General features: G+C 42.6%; 3 protein-coding genes across 5 annotated transcripts in view; 2 read left to right on the top strand and 1 right to left on the bottom strand.

Annotated features, from left to right (window-relative positions):
* gnai2b (guanine nucleotide binding protein (G protein), alpha inhibiting activity polypeptide 2b) overlaps window positions 1–15,112 on the top strand; it is a 148,129-nt gene extending 133,017 nt beyond the window's left edge. The window contains exons 6-9 of the mRNA XM_046311928.1: window positions 6,090–6,219; window positions 9,859–10,012; window positions 13,287–13,530; window positions 14,002–15,112. Coding sequence (XP_046167884.1) covers window positions 6,090–6,219; window positions 9,859–10,012; window positions 13,287–13,477 — 475 coding nt within the window. The 3' untranslated portion in view covers window positions 13,478–13,530; window positions 14,002–15,112. The remainder of the gene's footprint in view (window positions 1–6,089; window positions 6,220–9,858; window positions 10,013–13,286; window positions 13,531–14,001) is intronic.
* A 2,908-nt stretch (window positions 15,113–18,020) lies between these two features.
* Window positions 18,021–22,082, top strand: LOC124002685 (PAK4-inhibitor inka2-like). The gene is made up of 3 exons (XM_046310321.1): window positions 18,021–18,167; window positions 18,276–18,322; window positions 21,043–22,082. Exons 2-3 carry the CDS (start codon window positions 18,320–18,322, stop codon window positions 21,967–21,969), a joined length of 930 nt encoding a protein of 309 aa, XP_046166277.1. The 5' UTR covers window positions 18,021–18,167; window positions 18,276–18,319; the 3' UTR covers window positions 21,970–22,082.
* A 1,234-nt stretch (window positions 22,083–23,316) lies between these two features.
* uba7 (ubiquitin-like modifier activating enzyme 7) overlaps window positions 23,317–26,182 on the bottom strand; it is a 90,713-nt gene continuing 87,847 nt past the window's right edge. For all 3 annotated transcript variants that reach the window (XM_046310320.1, XM_046310318.1, XM_046310319.1), the window contains 2 exons: window positions 25,053–25,144; window positions 23,317–23,769 (listed from right to left, as the gene is read on the bottom strand). In XM_046310320.1, the coding sequence (XP_046166276.1) occupies window positions 23,637–23,769; window positions 25,053–25,144 (225 nt within the window). In that variant the 3' untranslated portion in view covers window positions 23,317–23,636. The remainder of the gene's footprint in view (window positions 23,770–25,052; window positions 25,145–26,182) is intronic.

The raw sequence follows: 26,182 nt of genomic DNA, 5'->3' as shown, positions 1-26,182 counted from the left end.
CTTATCACTCTCTTTTTCTTCTCTACTTCTCTCCTCTCTGTACTTCCCCTTATCACGCTCCCTTTTTCTCCTCTACTTCTCTCCTCTCTGTACTTCCCCTTATCACGCTCTCTTTTTCTCCTCTACTTCTCTCCTCTCTGTACTTCCCCTTATCACGCTCTCTTTTTCTTCTCTACTTCTCTCCTCTCTGTACTTCCCCTTATCACGCTCTCTTTTTCTTCTCTACTTCTCTCCTCTCTGTACTTCCCCTTATCACACTCTCTTTTTTTTTCTACTTCTCTCCTCTCTGTACTTCCCCTTATCACGCTCTCTTTTCTTCTCTACTTCTCTCCTCTCTGTACTTCACCTTATCACGCTCTCTTTTTCTTCTCTACTTCTCTCCTCTCTGTACTTCCCCTTATCACACTCTCTTTTTCTTCTCTACTTCTCTCCTCTCTGTACTTCACCTTATCACGCTCTCTTTTTTCTTCTCTCTCTCTGTACTTCCCCTTATCACGCTCTCTTTTTCTTCTCTCTTCTCTCTGTACTTCCCCTTATCACGCTCTCTTTTTCTTCTCTCCTCTCTGTACTTCACCTTATCACGCTCTCTTTTTCTTCTCTCCTCTCTGTACTTCCCCTTATCACGCTCTCTTTTTCTTCTCTACTTCTCTCCTCTCTGTACTTCCCCTTATCACGCTCTCTTTTTCTTCTCTACTTCTCTCCTCTCTGTACTTCCCCTTATCACACTCTCTTTTTCTTCTCTACTTCTCTCCTCTCTGTACTTCACCTTATCACGCTCTCTTTTTCTTCTCTCCTCTCTGTACTTCCCCTTATCACACTCTCTTTTTCTTTTCTACTTCTCTCCTCTCTGTACTTCCCCTTATCACGCTCTCTTTTCTTCTCTACTTCTCTCCTCTCTGTACTTCCCCTTATCACGCTCTCTTTTTCTTCTCTACTTCTCTCCTCTCTGTACTTCCCCTTATCACGCTCTCTTTTTCTTCTCTACTTCTCTCCTCTCTGTACTTCCCCTTATCACACTCTCTTTTTCTTCTCTCCTCTGTACTTCCCCTTATCACGCTCTCTTTTTCTTCTCTACTTCTCTCCTCTCTGTACTTCCCCTTATCACACTCTCTTTTTCTTCTCTACTTCTCTCCTCTCTGTACTTCCCCTTATCACGCTCTCTTTTTCTCCTCTACTTCTCTCCTCTCTGTACTTCCCCTTATCACGCTCTCTTTTTCTCTCTACTTCTCTCCTCTCTGTACTTCCCCTCTCACTTCTCTTTTCTTCTCTACTTCTCTCCTCTCTGTCTTCCCTTTACTTATCACACTCTATTTTTCTCCTCTACTTCTCTCCTCTCTGTACTTCCCCTTATCACACTCTCTTTTTCTTCTCTACTTCTCCCTCATCTGTACTCCCCTTCACACTCTCTTTTTACTCCTCTACTTCTCCCTCTCTGTACTTCCCTCTTTCACCCTCTCTTTTTCTTCTCTACTTCTCTCCTCTCTGTACTTCCCCTTATCACGCTCTCTTTTTCTCCTCTACTTCTCTCCTCTCTGTACTTCCCCTTATCACGCTCTCTTTTTCTCCTCTACTTCTCTCCTCTCTGTACTTCCCCTTATCATGCTCTCTTTTTCTCCTCTACTCTCTCCTCTTTCTTCCCCATCACACTCTCTTTTTCTCCTCTACTTCTCTCCTCTCTGTACATCCCCTTATCACACTCTCTTTTTCTTCACTACTTCTCTCCTCTCTGTATTCCCCTTATCACACTCTCTTTTTCTCCTCTACTTCTCTCCTCTCTGTACTTCCCCTTATCACGCTCTCTTTTTCTCTCTACTTCTCTCCTCTCTGTACTTCCCCTTATCACGCTCTCTTTTTCTCCTCTACTTCTCTCCTCTCTGTACTTCCCCTTATCACACTCTCTTTTTCTCCTCTACTTCTCTCCTCTCTGTACTTCCCCTTATCAACTCTCTTTTTCTTCTCTACTTCTCTCCTCTCTGTACTTCCCCTTATCACGCAAATTTTTCTCCTCTACTTTTTCTCTGTACTTCCCCTTATCACGCTATCTTTTTGATCTCTGACTTCTCTCCTCTCTGTACTTCCCCTTATCACACTCTCTTTTTCTTCTCTACTTCTCTCCTCTCTGTACTTCCCCTTATCACACTTCTTTTCTTCTCTACTTCTCTCATTTCTGTAATTCACCTTATCAGCTCATTTTTTTCTCTCCTCTCTGTACTTCCCCTTATCACACTCTCTTTTTCTTCTCTCCTGCTCTGAACTTCCCCTTATCACGACACTCTTTTCTCTCTCCTCAATCTGTACTTCACCTTTATCACGCTCTCTTTTTCTTCTCTCCTCTCTGTACTTCCCCTTATCACGCTCTCTTTTTCTTCTCTACTTCTCTCCTCTCTGTACTTCCCCTTATCACGCTCTCTTTTTCTTCTCTACTTCTCTCCTCTTGTACTTCACCTTATCACGCTCTCTTTTTCTTCTCTCCTCTCTGTACTTCCCCTTATCACACTCTCTTTTTCTTTTCTACTTCTCTCCTCTCTGTACTTCCCCTTATCACGCTCTCTTTTTCTTCTCTACTTCTCTCCTCTCTGTACTTCCCCTTATCACGCTCTCTTTTTCTTCTCTACTTCTCTCCTCTCTGTACTTCCCCTTATCACGCTCTCTTTTTTTCTCTACTTCTCTCCTCTCTGTACTTCCCCTTATCACACTCTCTTTTTCTTCTCTCCTCTGTACTTCCCCTTATCACACTCTCTTTTTCTTCTCTCCTCTGTACTTCCCCTTATCACACTCTCTTTTTCTTCTCTACTTCTCTCCTCTCTGTACTTCCCCTTATCACGCTTCTTTTTCTCCTCTACTTCTCTCCTCTCTGTACTTCCCCTTATCACGCTCTCTTTTTCTCCTCTACTTTCTCCTCTCTGTACTTCCCCTTTTCAATCACTCTCTTTTTTCTCTACTTCTCTCCTCTCTGTACTTCCCCTTATCACAATCTCTTTTTCTCCTCTACTTCTTTCTCTGTACTTCCCCTTAAGCTCTCTTTTTCTCTCTACTTCTCTCCTCTCTGTACTTCCCCTTATCACACTCTCTTTTTCTTCTCTACTTCTCTCCTCTCTGTACCCCCTTATCACACTCTCTTTTTTTCTTCCTCTGTACTTCCAAATAAATGTCACACTATCTTTTTCTCCTTACTTCTCTAGTCTTGTACTTCCCCTTATCACACTCTCTTTTTCTTCTCTACTTCTCTCCTCTCTGTACTTCCCCTTATCACACTCTCTTTTTCTCCTCTACTTCTCTCCTCTCTTTACTTCCCCTTATCACACTCTCTTTTTCTTCTCTACTTCTCTCCTCTCTGTACTTCCCCTTATCACACTCTCTTTTTCTTTTCTACTTCTTCCTCTCTGTACTTCCCCTTATCAGAACAATCTTTTTCTTCTCTCCTCTGTACTTCCCCTTATCACACTCTCTTTTTCTCCTCTACTTCTCTCCTCTTGTACTTCCCCTTATCACACTCTTTTTTCTTCTCTACTTCTCTCCTCTCTGTACTTCCCCTTATCACAATCTCTTTTTCTTCTCTACTTCTCTCCTCTCTGTACTTCACCCTTATCACGCTCTCTTTTTCTTCTCTACTTCTCTCCTCTCTGTACTTCCCCTTATCACAGCTCTCTTTTTCTTCTCCTCTGTTTCCCCTTATCACGCTTCTTTTTTCTTCTCTCCTCTCTGTACTTCCCCTTATCACGCTCTCTTTTTCTTCTCTCCTCTCTGTACTTCACCTTATCACGCTCTCTTTTTCTTCTCTCCTGCATTTGTAATCTCTGTACTTCCCCTTATCACTCTCTTTTCTTCTCTACTTCTCTCCTCTCTGTACTTCCCCTTATCACGCTCTTTTTTCTTCTCTACTTCTCTCCTCTTGTTTACCCTTATCACACTCTCTTTTTCTTCTCTTTCTCTCCTCTCTGTACTTCACCTTATCACGCTCTCTTTTTCTTCTCTCCTCTTGTACTTCCCCTTATCACACTCTCTTTTTCTTCTCTACTTCTCTCCTCTCTGTACTTCCCCTTATCACATCTCTTTTTCTTCTCTAATTCTCTCCTCTCTGTACTTCACCTTATCACGCTCTCTTTTTCTTCTCTACTTCTCCTCTCTGTACTTCACCTTATCACGCTCTCTTTTTAAATCTCTCCCTCTGTACTTCCCATTATCACGCTCTCTTTTTCTTCTCTCCTCTCTGGACTTCCCCTTATCAGCTCTCTTTTTCTTCTCTACTTCTCTCCTCTCTGTACTTCCCCTTATCACACTCTCTTTTTCTTCTCTCCTGCTCTGTACTTCCCCTTATCACGCTCTCTTTTCTTCTCTACTTCTCTCCTCTCTGTACTTCCCCTTATCACGCTCTCTTTTTCTTCTCTACTTCTCTCCTCTCTGTACTTCCCCTTATCACACTCTCTTTTTCTTCTCTACTTCTCTCCTCTCTGTACTTCCCCTTATCACACGCTCTTTTTCTTCTCTACTTCTCTCCTCTCTGTACTTCCCCTTATCACGCTCTCTTTTTCTTCTCTACTTCTCTCCTCTCTGTACTTCCCCTTATCACACTCTCTTTTTCTTCTCTCCTCTGTACTTCCCCTTATCACGCTCTCTTTTTCTTCTCTACTTCTCAAGACTCTGTACTTCCCCTTATCACGCTCTCTTTTTCTTCTCTACTTCTCTCCTCTCTGGGACTTCCCCTTATCACGCTCTCTTTTTCTTCTCTACTTCTCTCCTCTCTGTACTTCCCCTTATCACGCTCTCTTTTCTTCTCTACTTCTCTCCTCTCTGTACTTCCCCTTATCACACTCTCTTTTTCTTCTCTACTTCTCTCCTCTCTGTACTTCACCTTATCACACTCTCTTTTTCTTCTCTACTTCTCTCCTCTCTGTACTTCCCCTTATCAGACTCTCTTTTTCTTCTCTAACTTCTCTCCTCTCTGTACTTCCCCTTATCAGCTCTCTTTTTCTTCTCTACTTCTCTCCTCTCTGTACTTCACCTTATCACACTCTCTTTTTATTCTCTACTTCTCTCCTCTCTGTACTTCACCTTATCACACTCTCTTTTTATTCTCTACTTCTCTCCTCTCTGTACTTCCCCTTATCACGCTCTCTTGTCCTTCTCTACTTCTCTCCTCTCTGTACTTCCCCTTATCACGCTCTCTTTTTCTTCTCTCCTCTGTACTTCCCCTTATCACGCTCTCTTTTTCTTCTCTACTTCTCTCCTCTGTACTTCCCCTTATCACGCTCTCTTTTTCTTCTCTACTTCTCTCCTCTCTGTACTTCCCCTTATCACGCTCTCTTTTTCTTCTCTACTTCTCTCCTCTCTGTACTTCCCCTTATCACACTCTCTTTTCTTCTCTACTTCTCTCCTCTCTGTACTTCCCCTTATCACGCTCTCTTTTTCTTCTCTACTTCTCTCCTCTCTGTACTTCCCCTTATCACGCTCTCTTTTTCTTCTCTAGAATTCTCTCAGCTCTGTACTTCCCCTTATCTACGCTCTCTTTTTCTTCTCTAACTTCTCTCCCTCTGTACTTCCCCTTATCACGCTCTCTTTTTCTTCTCTACTTCTCTCCTCTCTGTACTTCCCTTATCACACTCTCTTTTTTCTTCTCTCTGTACTTCACCTTATCTTTTCTCTCTTTCTTTTCCGGTGTTACTACCTTCATCTCTCTCTCCACCCTCTCTCCCTCTTTACCCTCATCCATCTCCCCGTCCTCTCTCTCCCTCTTTACCCTCATCCATCTCCCCGTCCTCTCTCTCCCTCTTTACCCTCATCCATCTCCCCAAGAGAGTTTTCCTCCAAACCGATGCTCTTCTCCCTCTTTACCCTCATCCATCTCCCCGTCCTCTCTCTCCCTCTTTACCCATCCATCTCCCCGTCCTCTCTCTCCCTCTTTACCCTCATCCATCTCCCCGTCCTCTCTCTCCCTCTTTACCCACATCCATCTCCCCGTCCTCTCTCTCCCTCTTTCTCCTCATCCATCTCTCAACCTCTCTCTTCCTCTTTACCCTCATACATATCTCAACCTCTCTCTCCCGCTCTCTCTCTTTCCACTCATCCCTCTCTCCACCTCTCTCCTGCAGGATGTTTGACGTGGGCGGCCAGCGCTCAGAGAGGAAGAAATGGATCCACTGCTTTGAAGGAGTCACAGCCATCATCTTCTGTGTGGCGCTGAGTGCTTATGACCTGGTGCTGGCTGAGGATGAGGAGATGGTGAGGAGGAAGAGTTTACCTATCTTATCCACACCTTGGAAATAGACAATATTTCTGTGATCCACACATTATCAACTGGTCATACGTATACTGGTCATCTGGTACCAAAACACCCATATACCTTACCTATTATAAAGCAAATATTACTTCTCTACATTTTTTTAACAAGATATGTGCACTGGAATAGGCTATTAGATTGATTTGATTATATAGGGGTGTATGTGATATACTACACACACTGCTTACTGAAGTGTGAGTTGATGACTTAACCTGTGGAGTGGTTCAAGCTGCTTAGATAGCATCTCATTTCTGTGCAACGAGCCATTTGTTTTCCTCACTGTGGTGTCAAGCACCCAATCAATACACCACTTATGTAAGTACAGGACAAATGCTTGATGGGAGGAACCATCCGACCTCACAGACACTGCATTTTGTGAGAGAGTGTAACAATTTGATCCCACATTAATTCAATAGTCTTGTTGATATGCTATAGCTCACAAATTCCTAGGACCAAATAGGCCATTGGTTTACTTCTATGGGAGTTCACCTGTTTTACTTCCTTTCAGTCAGTCCTTCTTTTATACAGAACATACATTTATTTTTAACAGTCTGCTTGAACAATATGTTTCCTCTCACCATAGACACATTCACAAAAGACATACTGTACCACTACCCTATACAGCTAGATGTAAAATGAGGCGTTACTGCCCCCTTGTGGCAACCTCTATGTTTTATCCTTAGGTTGATGTCTTTGGATGTGACCAATTTTGTATTTATTTAATTTAACCTTTATTTAACTAAGCAAGTCAGTTAAGAACAAATTATTATTTTACAATGAAGGCCTACCCCGGCCTAACCCCGGCCAAACCCTCCCCTAACCCGGACCACTCTTGGCAAATTGTCCGCCGCCCTTTGGGATGTATTTATACAATGGGTGGGTCTAATCCTGAATGCTGATTGGTTAAAATTGCATTCCAGCCTGTGTCTATTCCACAAGTTACCACCGGCTAAATCTATGACGTTAAAATGCCTATTTACTCTGTTCCATCTAACTGCGCAAACCACTGTCTCATCAGTCCAGCCAGGCAATTTATAAACTTGACATCCACTATAAAAAGCATCTAGACATTAGCTCACATTTCTTTTAACCTAACATTTAGTTTTCAACACACACTGCATAAACAGATCTGTATAAACCTTGCTGTCTGTTTCTCCGACATTTGCAACATTGTTTCAATATTCAAATTTTATCTCCAGCTGTCTCATAGTAATGAATGTGTCGGGAGTTGGGATGAGACAGACAGACAGGCATGCAGCATTTCTCATCCAGTCTAAATGATGAATCAGCTGGCATCATTTTTATGAATATATACAAAGAAATGTCAATTGAAAAAAGGTCAAACAAAACTTAGTGTGGCTAGTCTTTCCATCTTCAGATTGAAGTAATTGTGTTAGCTGTATTGTTGGCTAGCTCCTCTGAACAACAGGGTCCTGTTGAGAGAGCAGATTTTCTATACCAGGCAAAATTGCACCTCATTAGCTCATTGTTATAGATCCAAATAAATGTCACTAGAAAACGTCTTAAACAAATTGAAATGCTACTGTTGTTATTCTGGGGCACTGTTTGACATGACTGTATGCTATCTTTAGTTGGCTAACTAGCAAGCAAGAGATAAGAACGTTGCTAGCCGGTATGGCAATGGAACATTTAGAATGGACAACTGGGTCCATAGATACAGAACAAAAAGACTGAACGACTGGGGTCGCGTCTCTGGCAACCGAACCGATAGAACAAACGACCAGCCGGCTTGGGTAGCAACCCTAGATTTGTGTTAGGACAAAATCTTGTGGAAGGATGAAATAGTATGAATAGAATAATCAAATGAATGTTTTTAATGATAATATGTAAATCATTATTTGAATATGTTGGTAACCTGTTGTATAAAAGTGATAATGCCCTTGGAGGATATAATGGCACGGTTTGTGGCCCTCGACTAACAACACCTGTGCCAATATTTCCTCCAAACACCAGCTTTTCATGCATTATCATTTAAATAAACCCTTGCTGATTCTATGTATTGGCCATTGAGAGGCTTTGAAGCCACCGGTCGGCCATATTGGAACTCCCCAGTAGGAGCAGGCCTCCATAGGAATGAATGGAATTCTGTAGTATTTCAATGAAATGTTTCAAGGACAAAATTACAAGATTTAGGTATTTTATTGTTGTAGTGTGGACAGTAAATATTTGTAATCCAAATTCTTTAAGGAAAATGGTATAGATGTTTTTATTTGTATGTTTAGATCACATAATATCCACAAATTTCTTGTTAACAAACTATAATTTTGGCATGTCGGTTAGGACATCTACTTTGTGCATGACACAAGTAATTGTTCCAACAATTGTTTACAGACAGATTATTTTACTTATAATTCACTGTATCACAATTCCAGTGGGTCAGAAGTTTACATACACTAAATTGACTGTGCCTTTAAACAGCTTGGAAAATTCCAGAAAATTATGTCATGGCTTTAGAAGTTTCTGATAGATTAATTTACATAATTTGTGTCAATTGGAGGTGTACCTGTGGATGTATTTCAAGGCCTACCTTCAAACTCAGTGCCTCTTTGCTTGACATTATGGGGAAATCAAAATAAATCGTAAGACCTCAGAAAACAAATTCTAGACCTCCACAGGTCTGGTTCATCTTTGGGAGCAATTTCCAAACGCCTGAAGGTACCATGTTCATCTGTACAAACAATAGTACGCAGATATAAACACCATGGGACCACGCAGCCATCATACCACTCAGGAAGGAGACGTATTCTGCCTCTTAGAGATTAACGTACTTTGGTGCGAAAAAGGGGGATGCTTGCAAGCTGAAGAACACCGTCCCAACCGTGAAGCACAGGGGGTGGCAGAATATGTTGTGGGGGTGCGTTGCTGCAGGAGGGACTGGTGCACTTCACAAAATAGATGGCATCATGGGGGAAGAAAATTATGTGGATATATTGAAGCAACATCTCAAGACATCAGTCAGGAAGTTAAAGCTTGGTCGCAAATGGTTCTTCCAAGTGGACAATGACCCCAAGCGTACTCCAAAGTTGTGGCAAAATGGCTTAAGGACAACAAAGTCAAGGTATTGGAGTGGCCATCACAAAGCCCTGGCCTTAATCCTATAGAAAATGTGTGGGCAGAACTGAAAAAGCGTGTGCGAGCAAGGAGGCCTACAAACCTGACTCAGTTACACCAGCTCTGTCAGGATAAATGGGACAAAATTCACCCAACTTATTGTGGGAAGCTTGTGGAAGGCTACCCGAAACATTTGACCCAAGTTAAACTATTTAAAGTAAATGAGACCAAATACTAATTGAGTGTATGTAAACTTCTGACCCACTGGGAATGTGATGATAGAAATAAAAGCTGAAATAAATCATTCTCTCTACTATTATTCTAACATTTCACATTCTTAAAATAAAGTGGTGATCCTAACTGACCTAAAACAGGGAACTTTTACTAGGATTAAATGTCGAGTTGTGAAACACTTAAATGTATTTGGTTAAGGTGTATGTAAACTTCCGACTTCAACTGTGAATAATTGTACGTGACCCAGTATTTCTCCCCATCTATCTGTCTACCAGAACCGGATGCATGAGAGCATGAAGCTGTTTGACTCCATCTGCAACAACAAGTGGTTCACAGAGACCTCCATCATCCTCTTCCTCAACAAGAAGGATCTGTTTGAGGAGAAGATTACACGCAGCCCCCTGGCTATCTGCTATCCCGAGTACACAGGTAGAGAACCCTTCCAATGTGTCTGTAGGACTGTAACGTACAGCAGGTTGAAGTGCAGTCTGACAGAGAAATAGTGTAGTTGTGATTGTTGATGCTGTAGTTATTTCAGCAGCAGTAGTAGCTCTAGCAGCAGCAAATTGAAACAGTGACATAATATTGGTGGCAGAGTTTGGGGTGCCTTGTGAGAATTTGTCAGCGAGTGTGTAACCCGTCTCTACCATCCATTCTATTGGCAAACTTGCAATCCCTGGAGAATAAACTGGAAGAGCTCCGTTCGAGACTATCCTACCGATAGGACATTTAGAAACTGTAATATTTTATGTTTCACCGAGTCGTGGCTCAAATACGACACGGATAATATACAGTTGGCTGGGTTTTCCTGTGCATCAGCAGGACAGAACTGCTACGTCCGGTAGGACGAGGGGTGGCGGTGTGTGTCTATTTATCAATAACAGCTGGTGTGTGATGTCTAATATTAAGGAAGTCTCAAGGTATTACTTGCCTGAGGTAGAGTACCTCATGATAAGCTGTAGACCACACTATCTACCAAGAGAGTTTTCATCTATCTTATTCGTAGCCGTCTATTTACCACCACAAACCGATGCTGGCACTAAGACTGCACTCAGCGAGCTGTATAAGGCCATAAGCAAACATGAAAATGCTCCTCCAGAAGTGGCACTCCTAGCGGCTGGGGACTTTAATGCAGGAAAACTTAAATCCCTTTTACCTCATTTCTACCAGCATATCACATGTTCAACCAGAGGAAGAAAAAAACTCTAGACCACTTTTACTCCACACACAGAGATGCATACAAAATCTCTCCCTCGCCCTCCATTTGGAAAATCTGACCATAATTCTATCCTCCTGATTCTGGCTTACAAGCAAAAACTAAAGCAGGAAGTACCAGTAACTTGCTCAATATGGAAGTGGTCAGATGACGCAAATGCTACGCAAATGCTACGCAACAGGGCTTTTTTTGCTAGCACATACTGGAATATGTTCCGTGATTCAGCCAATGGCATTGAGGAGTATACTCAGTCACCGGCTTCATCAATAAGTGCATTGACGATGTTGTCCCCACAGGGATCGTACGTACATATCCCAACCAGAAGCCATGGATTACAGGCAACATCCGCACTGAGCTAAAGGATAGAGCTGCTGCTTTCAAGGAGCTGGACACTAATCCGCACATTTATAAGAAATCCTGCTATGCCCTCAGATGAACCATCAAACAGGCAAAGCATCAATACAGAACTAAGATTGAATCCTACTACACCGGCTCTGACGCTCGTCAGATGTGGCAGGGCTTGAAAACTATTACGGACTACAAAGGGAAACCCAGCCACGAGCTGTCCAGTGACGCAAGTCTAGCATAGGGGCTAAAAGCATTTAATGCTCGCTTCGAGGCAAGCTACACTGAAGCATGCATGAGAGCACCAGCTGTTCCGGACGACTGTGTGATCACCCTCGCCGTAGCTGTTGTGAGCGAGACCTTTTAAACAGGTCAACATTCACAAAGCCGTGGCCAGATGGATTACCAGGACATGTACTCAGAGCATGCGTAGACCAACTGCCAAGTGTCTTCACTGACATTTTCAACCTATCCCTGACCGAGTCTGTAATACCTACATGTTTCAAGCAGACCACCATAATCCCTGTGCCCACGAAAGCGAAGGTAACCTGCCTAAATGACTACCGACCCGTAGCACTAACATCGGTAGCTTTGAAAGGCTGGTCATGGCTTACATCAACACCCTCATCCCAGAAACCCTAGACCCACTCCAATTTGCATACTACCCCAACAGATCCACAGAAGACACAATATCAATCGCACCCCACACTGCCCTTTCTCACTTGGACAAAACAAACTCCTATGTGAGAATGCTGTTCATTGACTACAGCTCAGCATTCAACACCATAGTGCCCAAAAAGCTCATCACTAAGCTAAGGACCCTGGGACTAAACACCTACCTCTGCAACTGGATCCTGGACTTCCTAACTGCCCACCCCAGGTGGTAAGGGTAAACAATAAAACACCTGCCAAGCTGATACTCAACACAGGGACCCCTCAGGGGTCCATGCTTAGTCCCCTCCTTTACTCCCTGTTCCACCACAACTGCGTGGCCACGCACGACTCCAACACCATCATTAAGTTTGCTGCTGACACTATAGTGGTAGGCCTGATCACAGACAGTGATGAGACCAATTATAGGGAGGAGGTCAGAGACTTGGCAGTGTGGTGCCAGGACAACAACCTCTCCCTCAACGTGAACAAGACAAAGGCGATGATTGTGGAATACAGGAAAAGGAGGGCCATTAACATTGATGGGTCTGCAGTGGAGCGAGTCGAGAGTTTCAAGGTCCTTGGTGTCCACATCACCAACAAACTATCATGCTCCAAACACACCAAGAAAGTTGTGAAGAGGGTCATGATAACGTCTTTGCCCCCTCAGGAGACTGAAATGATTTGGCATGGGTCCCCAGGTCCTCAAAAGGTTTTACAGCTGTACCATCGAGAGCATCCTGGCCGGTTGCATTACCGCCTGGTATGGCAACTGCTCGGCATCCAACCATAAGCCGGCACAGAGGGTAGTGCGTACAGCTCAGTACATCACTGGAGCCAAGCTTCCTGCCATTCAGGACTTCTAGGCGGTGTCAGAGGAAGCACCAAAAAAATTGTCAAAGACTCCAGTCACCCAAGTCATAGACTGTTCTCTCTGCTACCGCACAGCAAGCGGTAAAGGAGCGCCAAGTCTAGATCCAAAAGGCTCCTTAACAGCTTCTACCCCCAATCCATAAGACTGCTGAACAGTTAATCAAATGGCCACCCGGACTATTTACATTGACACCCCCCCGACTAACCTGTACGCCTGCACATTGACTTGGTACCGGTACCCCCTGTATATAGTCTCGTTTTGGTTATTGTATTATGTAACTTTTTTATTTTTATTTTGTTTATTTAGTAAATATTTTCTTAACCAACAATGCAGTTCAAGAAGTAGAGTTAAGGGCTTGTAAGTAAGAATTTCACGGTAAGGTCTACACCTTTTGTATTCTACGCATTTGACAAATACAATTTGATTTGGATATTGAGCTGGATATTGAGCTGGATATTGAGCTGGATATTGAGCTTGCCAGTGACGATTTCCAAGAGATGTCAACTTATAATTGATTAATATTAGTTTATCAAGGAATCAATCCTTACAGTCCAGTCACACATCACATGTTATAATGCTTGTTTTTTTGTTTACCATTTTAACCTCTCGCTACTCAGGAGCCAACAAATATGATGAGGCAGCCAGTCACATCCAGACCAAGTTTGAGGACCTGAACAAGAAGAAGGACACCAAGGAGATCTATACCCACTTCACCTGTGCCACCGACACCAAGAACGTCCAGTTTGTCTTTGACGCCGTCACCGACGTCATCATTAAGAACAACCTGAAGGACTGTGGTCTCTTTTAGAGGCAGGGCCAGAGGAGGCGGGCCAGAGGAGGCGGGCCAGAGGAGGAGCTAAGGTGAGCACAAAGATTATGGAAAACCAAACAGCTAATCCAATGTTAGTGATGTCTCTTTTGGTCACTAAATGGCCATGTTAAAATTATTTAATAGTCAATATGGTAATTAACTAGCACTCTGTGTTCTGCACAATTTTGTGACATAGCAAGATTGTATCCTGTATTTTAAGGATAGAGAATGCAATTGTCTGAAGATGGTCCCGGACCATCTGACAAAAAAATAAAAGGGGACAGTTTTATGAAAAAGCTTTAAATAAAGGTTCAAATCCAGGCATACATGAGGTGTGATTGAGGTGTGATTTGTTTTCTGGTGGTTAGATTGACTTGGCACGACTGCATAGATGTGACACATTTTAAAAACCCATGCATGTCTCACCTGTAAAAATAGACAAACTGCACATCTCATCTTTAATTTACATCTGCTCAGCCATATGTCTGGGGTAGCTGACTATTCCTACCTATGTCCTCCAGGAGTACAGCCCAGAGAGCCTGCTGCCTGGAGGAGAGAGAGAGAGAGTGGGCAGACACACTGTACTGGCACTTTTCTATATGGAAACAAACATAACAGACTGAGACGTCGGGAGAAAAAGCCTTGCAGAATTATTCCAACAATCACCGATTCTCAACCGTCATGTCCTCCTCTCCCGCTTGTGTTTTTGTTTTCTTTGTTTGTTAGATATTTCATTGGATCTGTGTCTCTTTTGTTAGTGATATCTGGCAAGTCTAAATTTGATCTCACATTTATAATTTTTCGCTTGTATCTTTATTGTTTATAACTATTATCAGAGGTTAGAAATGCATTCACTTTACTTTAACAGATGTCTGCATTTTATGAAACTTTAAATTGCATTAAGCTTATTTTTCTACAGGGAAACAAGCATGGAGAGAAAACAAATTGTGAGGAATTTTTTGGGGATATTGTTTACATAATGCCAACAAGGTTTGGGATCAATTTCATTTAAATTCCATTCAATTCAGAATGGAAACCAAATTCCAATTTCAAATTTTCTTCATTGAAAACCAGTGAAGAGAAATGGAATTTCAATGTACTTCCTGAATTGGCTGGTATTTAAATCAAATTGACCCCAACCGTGATGCCAACATTTTTCGCTGTATAATATTGCATATTGTTCTGCATGACTGTCCATAGATGATCATAGCTGTATTTCTGTAATTCTCACAAACAATGTAATATTCCTTTAGAAAATAATAACAAAAAGTTAAGAAAAAAGTATCAATTTTGAAGATAGAAGATTTTTAAACAATATTTAATATACATGTGCTTTCCTAAAAAAAAAAAAAAATCTTTACGTTTTTTCTGTTTCAATCCATGTCTTTTGCAGTATGTTTGTGCCTTTATCTGTTACTTGTAGAGACTTGCTTTCTCCATAGTGTGAATTAGGGCTATTTCTACTCCCATACTATTCCCATGACTGATCAAGTGGTAAAATATAGATCACAATAATGGCACAGAAATTAACAATGATAGTCTTTTGGTAAATATTTAAATGGTTTAAATGTCCTACTATTGTTTAATTTAAATAAAGTTTTAATTTAAATAAAGTCAGTTTCCATCCTCCTGGCCTGTCTTTAGGGTAATATACTTTTTTTACATATTCCACTGTAAAAATGTAATTTAACAGCGAATAACATTTTCTTGGAGTCTTAAGGGTAAGTAGTACACCCCCGTAAGGTACAAATTGCACAGCCTATTGTAGATACATGTAAATTGGACTGTACCGACCGTCAAAACAACACTTCATCCCCCATACACATACACTAATCCTATACTTGAGAAACTGACAAGGGGGGGGGGGGGCTTGTACATTCAAATGTGCAGCTATGTATATGATCTGCCTAAAGTAGGGAGCTATCTATACAGATAGTGATGGTGAGTGAATGTAGCCTACAGGAGGACATGTACAGTCTTGCTCTTTCTAATAAAGTGATTGGGGGACAATGTAACAGTCCAGCTCCAGCATTTGAATTGTAAAACCGCCTATTAGTCAAGAATACCATGAATGTTGTAGTCATTGGCACAACAATAGATTCTCCCTAACAGCCAAGGCAATCATTCACTCAGGTAATTCAGAGTGGAACGGTGATGTGGGTAGTTTGAGGGTTCATGCTGTGTGCAGTTCCATAGACTACCAGATAAATCCACAAGGTGGTGTTCATGTGTCTCTATGCACTTCACATGTAGAATCGCACCAACTCACCAGGTGAAACATTTCACTATGTTAGAAATAAGGGGATGTCTTATTACTCCTCTATAGTGAAATACAATTGATGCATAAAATAGGTAGGTTCTTCAAAAAAATCATCATGCTAAACTAAACATTTTACATTGGCAGGGGTGAAAGTATATTTCATTTCTTACCGGTAAAGGACACACAAGTGGGCGCACAGAGTAGCCTACTCTGATGGCACTGACAACGAGATCAATACAACCGATGTTATCTGATCTATATAATCGGCCTACGAAAAGGGGAGTCACAAATACAATATGATGTCCATCTAACCTGGCTAAGGAAATTATTGTCCAAAAACAAACGAAAGTGGCACTGACCCAAATGATACGGACAATGAATATGCGCACTCACCGGGGATATGGCGGATGTTCTCTGCGGGGTACCAATAAGATAGGATACTGTTCGCTCAATTAAGTTAATAATGTTGATAACTAAAAAGACAGACTGGAGTTGTTTCATTGTCATCTATTTACATCAATAGTAATTTGCTTTCCAGACAGAGCAGTAAAGTGCCTTATAGAAGTTGCACACGTGGGGAAAATGTTGGCCTTTTATAAAAGCATTTCATGCAATTCTACGTCATTTTACTTAACTGGAGACATATTTTTTAATACCGTACAAATGTTCGAAATGGCAATCTACTTTGACACTGACAAACATAATCTGAGGTGGCTCAATTATCGGCTTTCTCGTGGTGTAGTAGGCTATTCGGAATGATTTAATTTATTTCTGAAGACAGCAGTAATTATATAACATTTGAATGTTTTTAATGTATCATAGGTGCTGAAGTTAGTTCAGAACTCTTCGCGTGGCTATGATTCTATAAGGAAATAATTGAAGTGCAACGCTGGACAGATGAGAGTTGCAGGCTCATGGTCTATCAGAGTAGAGAGAGGGGGGAGATCTCATTCAAGCAGCACTGGCGCGCTTCTCACACAACCAGGACCACGTGTTGATCTCAAACAGGTAGAGACCAACCAAAATGAACTCTTTGAATACTAGGCCCGGTCTGAAAATCTATTTTTTTTTCACATTACGTTTATTCACGGGGGCGGGAGAATGAACTAAGAGGCAACTCGAATGAACTTTGATCGCTTTTATTATAATTTTTAATTTGCAAAAAGTGTACATTATTTTTCATGCAAGGAGAGGTACCGGATCCGGTCAAATAGGTTCCAGAACAAAACAGTCCAAAACTTAGAGGTACAGGATCCGGCTCAAATTAAGCACTGTCTATTTAGTAGCAAGTAGACAGCCTATCAATCTTCTTTCTGACCCCCCTGCCACACATCAGAACACTCTTTGTACACTGTGGCACGTGCAGCCACACAGACGCACGCAATCAATGAGGGTTTATAACGAATATATCATAATCATCACAATTCACAGATGTACACCTATACTATATATTTTGTTTGATGCTTTGCCACTACAATAGGCTATTATCATGTACCTAAAGAAATGGTTGGATTTAGCTTTAGACCGAGGTGCGCGGAGATGAGTGGCGGAGACCAAGGCGCGCGTGGACAACACTGGATGCATCAATTCAAGCTATAAATGTAGGTCTAATGACAATCGCAGAATATCATTAGAATACACGTAGGTGTTTTATAACAGATGTCTCTTTCCATCTATTAAATTGCGGGTGCACAGTGCACTGTTGGAGTTCGTATGCTGAAATGATTTTGTAAGTGAAGAATGTGCGCGGGTAGCCTACATAAGCGCCGTTGTTAAATGATTGTTTGACAATCAGACGAAAACGTCATGATTGGTTGTGTTTCTGCCACATAGGCGGCGTGTGCATAAGGCTAAGCTTCCCCTAAAGTATATTTCATTAAATTGTCAAAAATATATTGCCTAATTAGCGTACTCCTGTTTATACAGAAATAAATACAATCACTCAAAATAGGCTACACCAGAAAGCATGATTTGGCCACAGAGGATCATTAGCTTCTTCTTTTTTTAAGGCTGTGGATTGTTTTAAATCGCGTTGCCTACAGTTGGAAGGGCCCGAGTTTTGGAAGCGCGCCCTGTATTGCCTAGTGTGAGACAACTTCTGAACAACGTCGTCTCCACCATGATTGACACATGACTAAAATATCAACAGATAATACATGATATATTCTCAGGTGAGGGAGAAGTGTGATGTATTGACACGGTGTTTAGGTCTGGGGTCGTGTTTCAGGCGCGTTGCTATTGGCTGGTTCTGGGATGCGCGCCGTTGACTGGCTGCGGAGGAAGAGACTGCGCTCACAAAATGAACTGCCAGCCACATCACATGCACTCTTCTGTCTGAGGTGCGTTGAGTGGACATCGGACCTACTGAGGAAATTGTGAACCGTTTTGGATTAATTGTTCTATTAGACGAGTCAATTATTGACCAATGTAAGTAGCCTGCTATAGAGAAATGCATCATTAACTACAAAAACGCCGAATTATGAACCACGTGAGATCCATATTTTGTATGCTGACTGAACCCTTCTCTTTTTGCAGGATAAAGTAATCCATTTGGAATTCAGACAGACACGATAAGATCAATGGTAAGTTTATTTTGTAACATTTGCAACAACAACAAAAAATGTGATATGTTATTTTTTGTGGTGTGATATGAGTTGGAGAAACATGTTGGTACTGAAGTGCATTTCTAACCGTTGTACCGAACAGCGTGCACGGGGAGTTTATTACGGTGAGCAGCCCAATGTTGTGGGAAACAAAACCAAATGATCGGTGCTTTTAACTTTCCGATATACTACAATTCGTTTGATAAATGGGAGCTCTCTTACAATTGTTCCATTTTATTTTGAAGGCCTGTCCTTTTTTTTAAACAAACTTTTGTTTTAGAAATTAAATAGTCTTGTTTGTCGCTTAATTATTTATATATTTCTGTCAGATGCAGTTGCACATATCTGGAAATCAGAATATATTTTAGCTGGTTACATGCAATAGGGCTATTCAATAATGCGCTATTAATGTGTTTTTGATGAACAGTCAAGGATAAATAATGACATACAAATGTAATTATCAACTATACATGCCTCCCCCCGACATCTGTGTTTTGCTCAGTGTTCTTCCTTCGGAGTGTTTCCTGTAGCACAGATATGGACATAGCTTGGCCTTGAAGCGTCATCTCTTAGCTCAACCAATGACGGGTGCTCTCTACCATTGTTTAACAACACCACAGTAATGAAAGGTTTTGGAAGGCTGGAGTGTTCACAGACTGATTTTAGGGTACTATTTTGATCTCCCTAAAGCCAACTCATACAGTTGGCTATGTGTTGAGCTGGGTGAGTCGGACCTCAACGCTACTGTGAAGGACTCTGCACATGGATGACCTTTCAGGGTTTGAAGCCCCCCTGTGGCCCTGCCTCACTCTGTCAAACAGAGCTTTCTTCTACAGCTGTGAAAACATCAGGGCATCCCCACTGGGCAAAAACCGCTTGAATCAACATTGCATTTTCTTGTTGAAATGACATGGAAGCAATGTGATGACGTTGAATGAACATGGAAGCAATGTGATGACGTTGAATGAACATGGAAGCAATGTGATGACGTTGAATGAACATGGAAGCAATGTGATGACGTTGAATGAACATGGAAGCAATGTGATGACGTTGAATGAACATGGAAGCAATGTGATGACTTTGAATGAACATGGAAGCAATGTGATGACGTTGAATGAACATGGAAGCAATGTGATGACGCTGAATGAACATGGAAGCAATGTGATGACGCTGAATGAACATGGAATACTGTTTGAATTTGAAAAAAAGTTTATCAACATAACTTTTTTTATAGCCGACTGTTAATCTAAATGCAATGACGTGGTCACATTTTCTGTTGATTTCACGTTAATATGACAACTCAACCTATTGTAAATCATAACTAGACAATGAAATGACGTCTGTGCCCAGTGGGTCATTTCTGCAGGCCTGGTCTCCCCACTGTGCCTGTAGACTGCACACTGGCCTGAGACAGCTGAGGGTTGGGATTTAACACACATTGTTGGAGTCTGTCTGCTTAACAAGCGTGCTAAAATAACATGGAAAAACCTTGGAGCTGTCTAACAAGGGAGAGTGTATCAAATGACATCATTCTGCAGCTGAGGAACACGTTCTTTGTTGCACAGGGAAAGGTTGTTTTTTTTACACATGAAAAGTCCCTTGTATACAGTAGGCTTTGTTCTGTGAGCTACAATACCTAAGTGAAGTGGATTGATTTTAAAGTGTTGCCATGTCACCTTTTAACCTTGATGTGACAAGCTGGATTCAAAGTCATTCTTAGGGCTCTATTCAATCTGTACCGCTGAAGTGATAGAAAATGGAAAACGGATGCAGCGTTTACCGTGAATGCAGTCTAGGGAACATTGCCTTTAAATGTTCCCAACAATGTTCCCAACGAGGGAACATTGCCTTTAAATTGCAATCACACTAACGCAGCAATACCGATTGAATATAGCCCCTAGTGATTAAGACATCCTGAGATGCTGTTGTAATGTTACTGAATGCTATTGGACCTTAATCTTGAGGTGATCTTAGGAAATGCCATTGATTTTTCATATTGACTTTTTGTAAGACTTTCAACCTTTATGGTCAGTGATGTACCGGCAAAATAACCAAAACTAACGTGATTTATAAAAGTGGCATTCAGACTTGAGATGATTTGGTGATGACTTTTAAATGAATCATACATGGGGTTTCTCACTCCCATTGTCTAATCCCACAACAGTGATGTCATTTCCTGCTAGACAATATGGGCCAATCCCCCAAGGAATCCTGTAATTCTAGTGTGTACCACAGGATGTGCACTTCTAAGCTCCTCTAAGATTCATCAGTCTCTAGGCTGTCCAACTTCCTCTCTGACTTAAAGAGGCAGAGAGCGTTTCCCTGTACATCCTGTTCCCACAAGCCATGTTCTAATAAACTCAGGAGCCATCGGTTGAGAAACCTCTCCATAAAGCTGCTCTGAGGTTTGGGTGGAATGAGGTGGAGGTTTGGCTGCAGAGGGTGATCTCAGCTGGTTAGAATCTTGGTGCAGTGCTGGGTAGATGCGCAGGAAACTGTTTTAGCTTTTGGACCAGGAGTTGATGTATGACATATTTCTAATACAAAGTAGGATGGTGGGTTGGACTAACTTTAACATTCAGTGACGATGAATGTGTCTGTAAAAGTGTGTAACATACTCTTATATATTTTATTATGTTCTCAAAACATAAACGGAGGAGACTGTCAGTTTCTAACCCGTTATCTCCCTGTCTCTCTAGTTGTGTCTTCAGGACCCTGAAGACTGTCTGGTGGACCAGATGCAGTACATGAGGTCCCTGCAGGACCTGAAGCACATGAGCCGACCGCTGAGCGATCCCTCTGGCCGCTCCTATGCCATGACCCGTGCCTGCCAGCAGAGGGCTCAGCAGCGGGAGCGCCTGTCACGCCTCCGTAGGCCCATCTCTGAGGCCAGCACTTATGACTCAGCTTGCTGCCTGGCCAGCCCCATGGAGGAGGAGGAGCAGGAAGGGCAGAAGCGGTTAATGCAGGGCTCCCCCAGCAGTGACAAGAGTCTGGAGTTTGACTCTGGCTACTCTGAGGCATCCTGGCAGGACGAGGATGTGGTGCTCAGGAGGACCAGGAACGTACGTGTGTCTAACTCCGCCTGCCTCCGCACCAACCGGGGAGTGGGTCCCGCCGGCCGGATCCGGCCCAAATCCACTTCTGACGCTTGTCTGGAGCGCTGGACGTCATTTGAGGCGAGCAGCGACCCAGAAGACTGGACCACGTCACTGCTGAGCCGCAGCAGGAACAGACAGCCCCTGGTGCTGGGGGACAACAGCTTCGCTGACCTCATTAAGAACTGGATGGACCTGCCAGAGTGTCCTGAGCCAGCAGAACTCAAGCCCCATGCAGGCCGGCGCCTGGCAAAGGACCTCCTGGTCAACATGAGGAGGAAGCTGGCAGGGATGTCTAAGAGCGTGGAGATGAGGGCCAGACCAACAGACAGCACCAGGGTCAGCAGGGCCGCAGTGGCCCCCAAACGCATGTCCTGCCCCGTGGGCTTCCAGCCACGCAAACCGTTCTTTCACCAGTCCCACACAGGCCTGCACCAACTGGGAACAGACTTCTATCAGTTCACTGCTCTCATGAAGACAGGCAGCCGACAACCTATCATATGCAATGACATCATCGGGTACGTCTGATTGGAGTGATGTCAAAACTACGGATTCTTACCACAGATTTACATAATGTTATTTAATTTTTTTATGTGCTTTATGTTGAAATTGTTACAATAAAAATGTTTGTCTATTGAAAATATTTTTGGGGGACTGTAATAATTAACTTAAAGGTTTTATTCATAAATAACTAATGAAATGAAATAATGCATGTTTTAGTTTAGATTCAGCTTTCAGATAGATAGTGACATCTTGCCAAGAACTATGGCATAAACACTCTTTAGTTCATTATTTAAATGACCTGTCAACTGACCAACATCATGGCAGTCAATGTTGCCTTTGAATACCTGCCTATTTGAATACAAACAGCAGGGTGGGTGTTGCTGGGAAAGTGAAAATGGGCTTTCCAATGGTCCATTGTGATGGATCATTGTTATCGGACACAACTGGTCTACAAGATGTGTCACATGATGCTTAGATGTAAAAGGAGTAGCTGTGTAAATGTGCAGCCATGTTGTAAAAACACAGCCATATTCAGTGTTCAATGTATCTGCATATACACTTCAAATAGATTTGATTAACAACATGAACACATCAAATGAACTACAAACACAATTAAAGCATCAGAGGACGCACTGAGCATGAATTCTTTCTTAATCAGTCACCGAATCATATCTCTCAACATAGACCTATAGAGCAAAGCAGTGTATTTCAGAATAGATCTTCAGATCCAGCTGAGGGCTGGATGTTGAAGAGATTAGAATGTGGATGAGGCCTAGTGTTTAGGTAGGTGAAGGGAAGGCTGAAGACATCAGAGCTCCTGGCCTGGGTCCCCCTCGGAGGGGAGGGGTGTGTGTGTGTGTGTTGGGGGTTGATCATTTGACTGGCGAGAGATTGTTTTTACTCCTTTTTCACCCCAATTTTGTGGTATCCAATTGGTAGCTAGTCTTTTCTCGCAGGTGCAACTCCCGTACGGACTCAGCGAAGGTCGAGAGCCATGCGTCCTCCTTGGCATTACCTAAGTTTCTCCAGAAGGAGAATCAGCTCTCCAAATCACGCTCTAGCAGAGATCCCCTATAACCACTTCAATCACTAACATTGCAGTGCATGGCTAATGGGATATGACTGTGGGACTGGACTGGTTATGTATGAGGGTACAGACAGCACAGGAGTGAGGCGTGGAGATCATTATTCTCAGTCACCTGCTCTGTGCTCCATTTCCTTCGAAGCCTCTGTCTTTCACATGGTGATAGTTCTAAGGGGTAGATGGAGCAGGGGTGATCTCTGTGACACAAAGACAGGCCGGCCGGAAACCAGTGTGGAACCCAACACACACAGAGCTTGATCACAAATCAAAGGTGATTACAACAGATACAGAGGTGAATAATTTAATCAAATACAAATTAAAACGCCATTCTTTATGATTACAATAATAGAAGTGGAAAGCTATTGTTTATTTATCACAACAATGCAGCTTCTAAAAATCCATATATTTGCCCCAGAAAGAACATGACCTGTGGCCTAGGTGCGAGACAACATATTACATACATATCAACATCAAAAAAGCAGCTTGTTTTAATTTACCAATATAATTCAATGGAGGTCCTTTCTTTAGTGATCTGAGCAGATAACTATGAGGTGGTTAGGAGTGTGGCTCTGTTAGGGCCTCTCAGGCTTGTCCCCTTTTGATGACATCATCTGAACAGGTACCTGATGGGAGGGACCGTCTCACAGTCCTCATCCTCGGCGAAGGAAGGGAATATCTCCAACATGTGCAGATGTTGGGGGACCTCCATCTTGGTCACCTGGCTGACCACATCAGACACACTGCCAGGACAGACCACAACACACACATTGACAACAGCTTTTTGGTGACTGAACCAGTTATTAAACAATACTCCTTAGTCGTACATCTTTCTTCAAAAGAGAATTGATAATTATATACCTGGTAGAAAATGGGGGACAGTATTTTTTGGTGTGTATATTATTAAGGATCCCCATTAACTGTTGCAGAAACAGCAGCTACTCTTCCTGGGGTCCACATCCTTTGTTTACATTACAGCAATTCAGAAAAAGCAGAAATAGTATAATAAACTGAGACTACACACTGACTGTGTTCTATAGCTAACCAAGGTTCATGTCATCTGGATCTTTAATACTGCTCCATACAGCCCACTAGGCCTGTAAACACAGGAAGCTGAATAGGGGCCAGGGCAGGGCCCCACAGCCCAGGATGTGGCTCCTGGAGGGGACATTTGTCAAAAGAGGCCTACTGTCCACACTGACGCCCCCCCCTACCCCATCTTCCCCTTATCTACCCTTAGCTTCCTCAGGCCAGGCACTAGGCTGACACTGGGCTCTCAAGGGACTGAGGTGTTAACATAAACCCCAGGAAGACATACGCTGTGTGTCAGGAGGAACAACGGGAAAGGGGAGGCGGCTCAGCGAGGTAGAGGGGGCGAGTGTCAGGAAGAACAAGGCATAGACATGGGGGAGCGGGGGAGAGCCAAGAAATTATCTGTCGTTTTACAAAGCTAAGCAGGATCTCCTGGATCTGATTAAAAGGGCCTGTTTCACTGTACACGTTCAGGGCTCCGAAACACTGCTCTGTTTGTGAAAACAGGGGTGGAGTAAGGACAGGCCCAGAGTATACATATTCCTATCTGTGTGCACATGACTGAGCGAGTGACAGAGAGCGTCATAAGTCGAGTGAGTTATTTCAAGCCGTCGCGTGTGAGGAGTTGCTTTGCGTATTGGTATGTGCATACCTTAACAACATACAGTAGGTATGGCAAGACAACAGGGCATGGCTCTCTCTTGCTCCTCTCTTCACAGAGCACAGGAAGCCTACAGACTAGGAAGAGCCATATCTCCGTCAGCAGTCACTAGTGATGCATGTGACAGTGTGGAGAAGAGTCCTTCCTTTTCTGAGGAAACAGCAGACAGCCATTGCCTGCTAAACAAACATCAGGGCTGCTGCATGTGTGTTTATGCCTGGCCTGGACATAACCCTTTTACCAAGCTCTTCCCACACGTTACCCCACCAGAAGACAGGCTAAGGTATGGTGATAATGTCTCGACTGGCTCAAAAGCTTTGTTTCAGGACATACCTCTTCACCAGCCTCTCCGTGTGATTGGAGCCAACATCGTACAAGACAGCATTCCCATAAAACAGGCCGGTGATCTCTAAGTTGTATGTTTGCTGCAAATTAAACAGTAATACCACATTACATTTAGTATCATGGAAGTAAATGCACAATGTTCATTTTAAAAAGTTTAATTTTAGTTTGAAGTTCCTAATCAGTATATATAGGTTAACATTAAACAAGACCCAATTAAAATATTCTTTATAGAGTCCTATGGTCCAGTGGACTACAGCAGTCCAAGGAAGTGTTGCAGGGTCTCCAAAAATAAACCTGCAGATCTCAGAGTCAGGATGTCAAAGGTTAGGGGAAACTAAAACAACTTTGTTTCAAATCAAATCAAATTTTATTTGTCACATACACATGGTTAGCAGATGTTAATGCGAGTGTAGCGAAATGCTTGTAAAAAACAGAAAACTGCATAGTTTCCTAGGAACGCGAAGCGAGGCGGCCATGTTATTTTCTGTCTCAAAATAAACAGTGGGAGGAATCAACAAGCCAATCCTTTGTTTTGGACAGCTACATGTGTACTACACAGCTACATGTGTACTACACAGCTACATGTGTACTACACAGCTACATGTGTACTACACAGCTACATGTGTACTACACAGCTACATGTGTACTACACAGCTACATGTGTACTACACAGCTACATGTGTACTACACAGCATGTGGTTGTTGTGATGAGACAGTACAACTGACCTATTTGTGTGGTTGTCTCACCGAGCTGTCTTCCCTTCTCTGGTTTTAAAAACAGGCCCTCAATAAGAGTCAGAAACATTAGTGAAACTGTGGGTCCAAATGTACCACAAAGTGGAAATAGGAACGTTTTGATCGTATAGTCAGTCCAAGGCCAAAACAGAGTTTTGTAGGAGTATAGTCAGTCCAAGGCCAAAACGGAGTTTTGTAGGAGTATAGTCAGTCCAAGGCCAAAACGGAGTTTTGTAGGAGTATAGTCAGTCCAAGGCCAAAACGGAGTTTTGTAGGAGTATAGTCAGTCCAAGGCCAAAACATAGTTTTGTAGGAGTATAGTCAGTCCAAGGCCAAAACGGAGTTTTGTAGGAGTTCGTCATGACTAATTGGTATGGATTAAT

The sequence above is a fragment of the Oncorhynchus gorbuscha genome, linkage group LG18 (genome assembly GCF_021184085.1).
Source record: "Oncorhynchus gorbuscha isolate QuinsamMale2020 ecotype Even-year linkage group LG18, OgorEven_v1.0, whole genome shotgun sequence".
Classification (NCBI taxonomy): domain Eukaryota; kingdom Metazoa; phylum Chordata; class Actinopteri; order Salmoniformes; family Salmonidae; genus Oncorhynchus; species Oncorhynchus gorbuscha.
Note: the sequence above shows the minus strand (reverse complement) of the source record. Positions and strands in the feature narration are given on the sequence as shown.